This window comes from Alexandromys fortis, unplaced genomic scaffold (assembly GCF_014885135.2).
Source record: "Alexandromys fortis isolate MF-2015 unplaced genomic scaffold, M_Fortis_MF-2015_v1.1 scaffold_50, whole genome shotgun sequence".
NCBI classification, from domain to species: domain Eukaryota; kingdom Metazoa; phylum Chordata; class Mammalia; order Rodentia; family Cricetidae; genus Alexandromys; species Alexandromys fortis.
In genome coordinates, this window is record NW_026067932.1 from 10,451,368 (window position 1) to 10,455,183 (window position 3,816).

The window sequence follows — 3,816 nt, forward strand, 5'->3', positions numbered from 1 at the left end:
AGTGTTCTGTCTGCATGTATGCCTGCACACCAGAAGACGGTACCAGATCTCATTACAGATAGTTGTGAGCCACCATGTGGTTGCTGGGAATTGAACTCAGGACCTCTGGAGGAGTAGCCAGTACTCTTAACCTCTGAACTATCTCTCCAGCCCCTCCCCCTTTTTTTCTGGCAAATTCTTAATGCTTGTAGTAATTTTTGCTTAGCCTGTTCAGAATTGGTTTCTTTTACATGTTGCTGAAAACAGGATACCCACACTTGAGTCCTAACTGACCGTTTAGTGGCTATGATTTTTTTTTTTGGTTTTTTGAGACAGGGTTTCTCTGTAGCTTTGGAGCCTGTCCTGGCACTAGCTCTTGTAGACCATGGGATTAAAGGCGTGTGCCACCACCGCCCGGCACAATGATTCTGAGTATCCCAATGCAAACGTCAGAAACTTTGGAATATGATTTTGAGTATTCCAAAGTTTCTGACGTTTGCTTTCCTTGGCTGTGAAATGTGAGTGGTGGCACCTACCTGTGGCTGGACGAAGAACTGACTAGTATAGTAGACTGTGTAAGTGCTGACCGAGTGTCAGGTGTGGTGGCTCACTGGCCTTAATCCTAGCATTTGAGGCAGAGGCTGGTGGTGGATCTCTGTGTGGTCAGCCTGGTGTCTTTGGTGAGATCCTGTCTTAAACAGAGGAAGAAAGCGGGTGTGAGACAGCATGGCCTTCTAGGGGGCAGGAGAAGCAATGGCATGTGCTAAGCTATTCCTGTTTGGAATTTCTTTATTTCATTGTATCCATATAATAAAGCGTGTTCTAAAAATGTTAGGTGTTTTTTGGAAGTAATTTTACAGTAGCAGACCTAACTGGAGCGGGAGAATTTTTGAGTAAGGGGCCTCTTCCTACTCTGGCTTCTGCTCTCTCTTGTGAGCCTTCACCTGAGCTCCCAGAGAGAGTAGGGCAGGGGTGGGTCTCTGCTTCCTCAGCTAAAACCGAGAGTTTGAGGCATTGCTGACTTCGTTGAAGAGCTCGCCCAGCTCTTGAGTTCACTCACTCGTGCCCCGTTGCTGCTTCACACTGCTGTCAGTCTTCACATCCGTATAGGGTCCCAACGACACGCGTGCCTGCTGGCTTATTGCTCCTCTATACGAGCTGCTTCTCCAAGAGCAGCAGCCCTTGGCGTTTCCGTGCTGCCTGCCAGCCTCTGCGGGCACTTCTTTGTGGTGACAAAGCCCTCAGAGGCAAGTCACCTGTTAGTCTGTCTCAGTGACGCTTGTCATGCACCGGCAATCTCACGTCTGGGTCTCCTCCGAACCCTCAGAAGAGATGCTGGGTTTTGTCCTCAGTGACAGGTCTTTGCCTGCCAACGCCATAGACTTCACAGCAGTTCTCTTGTATGGGGATGTGTCTCAGGATTTCCCAGTGGGTGCCTAAACCATCAGTACCCAGTCTCAACTGTACCGTCCTTTTAGTCAGATAACTGAAGCTGCTACTGCATGACTGACAGGGAGGTGTCCTGCTAGTGCTGTGTAGTGTGGATACACTAGAGAAAAAGGTAATTCCCTTCCCCGGTAGAATGCAGCAGGTGTTACAGGATTTCACCACACTGCCCAGAAGGGTCCATGGTTTAAAAGTTTGTAGACCTCAATTGCCTCCTAGTAACTAAAATCACCAAGAGCACAAGAAAGACCCTACATGTTCATACAGCAAAAAATACTCCATGTCCTCAAGCAATTCCAGAAGAAACTGAGTCTGTGCTCTCGTATTCCACAGTGGTAAATAGAACTGGGTGACATCGTTCTTCTAGTGAGTCTTTCTTCTCCTGTCCTAGGCCTTACATAATTGTTAAGAAACAAAAGCCAGCAGTCACAAATAAGCATATGGAAGAGTTGGCTCAAGGTTACAGGTAAGTGACCAAAGGTAGAAGTTTATAATCTCTAAATATGTGCATACTTTGATATATACTGTAAGGAGCGGATATTTTCATCTCTAGGTTGTTACTGTCTCCCCACCACATACCAGCAACCAGTTAAAAATCATGCCATGTGCCATTGCACACATGTGAGGAAGTACGTAACACCGTAGCTGGTGAGGCTGTAAAGCCTTGCTGTAAATTACTCTCCATTAAATGCTTCACCCAGGAAATCCCTCAGAACCCGGCTGCTTATGTACATTCTGTGTCCCTCACGCCACAGTTTCTAAAGTCAGTAGTTCTAGGAGTGGGGACCAGATTGGCAAGAATCACCTTCAGTGCTTTTATTTTAGCAACGTGTGACCCATCAACAGTGGGTTTTAGGTATCTCAATGCATTAGTACTCTGCAGGAGAGAATGGGACTATGGAAGTAGTGAGAACCAGGTCTTTTCTGTCGTGTACAGAACGACCACAGGGTGCTTCAGTGTCTCCTTTACCATTGTTTCCCCAGGAACTTTGAAGATTTCTTACACGAGAGTCTAGTGGAATACTTAGATGTGAATGAGGAAAATGATTGTAACATTGCACTCTACGAGCATACGATTAATAAGTAAGTAAGACTGGTAACAACCACTTGTCCACTTGTCCATGGAAAGGACTGTCTGTGTTCACTGTCCCCATTAGGTCCGGCGGGGGGGGGGGGGATGTTGTGATAAAGCATAGCTGTCGTTTGTCCCAGTGAAATGCCACAGAGTCGCTCACAATTAACCCTTGATCCCTCCTGCCATGTGATAATTTGTGTACACTTTTAAAAAGAATTGCCTCTCCGACTTCAGTATCCAAAGGCTGTAAGCACTGAGCTCGCGAGTCAGGAATCGGATGATGTGTTTGTCTCTCCTAGATAGGATTTTGTCTGAACTCTTGTAGAGCAGGAGTCCCACACATAACATGTTGTACAAATGTTGTCTGGAATCTTGTAGCGCAGGAATCCCACACATAGTGTGTTGTACAAATACTGCTGAGCATGTGTCAGTGTGAACTTGAGTGTGCTCTTGACATTCCTTCTACCACGCTGGTGTCTTCCAAGTGTCTGCCTACCATGTGGAAGACATCAGAGGACATCTGCACGCCTCTGTGGTGCTTGCCACTTGGCTGAAACTGGAATTTTCTCAATTATATATTTTTTTTTTTTTGGTTTTTTGAGACAGGGTTTCTCTGTGNTAGATCAGTTATCAAACACTCTCGAGTTTAGATCAGTTATCAAACACTCTCGAGGTTAATGGCAGCTTTGAAAGCTAATGGGAGACAGGTTTTGTCCATCTGTCAGGAGAAGCAGAAATAATTACCAGTAGCCACCAGCTGTAGTATGAGTGGATGCTGGTTATGTGTTGCCTTCCTGGGTGTGTGATGTGTGGGAGACCATTATCTGACTTACTGTCTTCTCTAATGAGGAACTTGGCCGTCTGCGGGCCTGAGCCACATACCCGGGAGCTAGAGGAGAGGAGATTGGCTTTCTCTTGGCAGTCCTCAGAAATCGTAGTTTTTACCCCTGTATTCTGCTGAGCTTTAAAGTTTTAGTAGAGTTCTGCTACTTGACCGGAGAGTGAGGGGAAGAGGCCAAGGGAAGCCAAGAGTAAGGGTATGAAGACATAGATAAAGAAGGTAACTAGAAAAGTAGACTCCTTTTGTTCCCTTGGTGAGTAGAGTCCCTCAAGCAGACAGAAACCCGCCAGTATCTGCCTTCCACCAGGCACTCTTACTCGGCGCTCCCTGGACCCTCTTAGCTGTCCCAGTTCTCCATTCTTCTCAGTATTTCCCCCATTTCCTCCCATTCCTTCTGGCTAATTTTTTTTTAAAGCAAGGTAGCTTTCTCTCTCTCTCTCTCTCTCTCTCTCTCTCTCTCTCTCTCTCTCTCTCT

At 46.3% G+C, this 3,816-nt stretch overlaps 1 protein-coding gene across 1 annotated transcript in view; it reads left to right on the top strand.

The window, feature by feature from the left end:
* Positions 1–3,816, top strand: part of Polr3b (RNA polymerase III subunit B) — a 98,678-nt gene that overhangs the window by 49,360 nt on the left and 45,502 nt on the right. Inside the window, 2 exon segments of the mRNA XM_050145535.1 lie at positions 1,817–1,891; positions 2,410–2,508. Of these exon segments, the coding sequence (XP_050001492.1) occupies positions 1,817–1,891; positions 2,410–2,508 (174 nt within the window).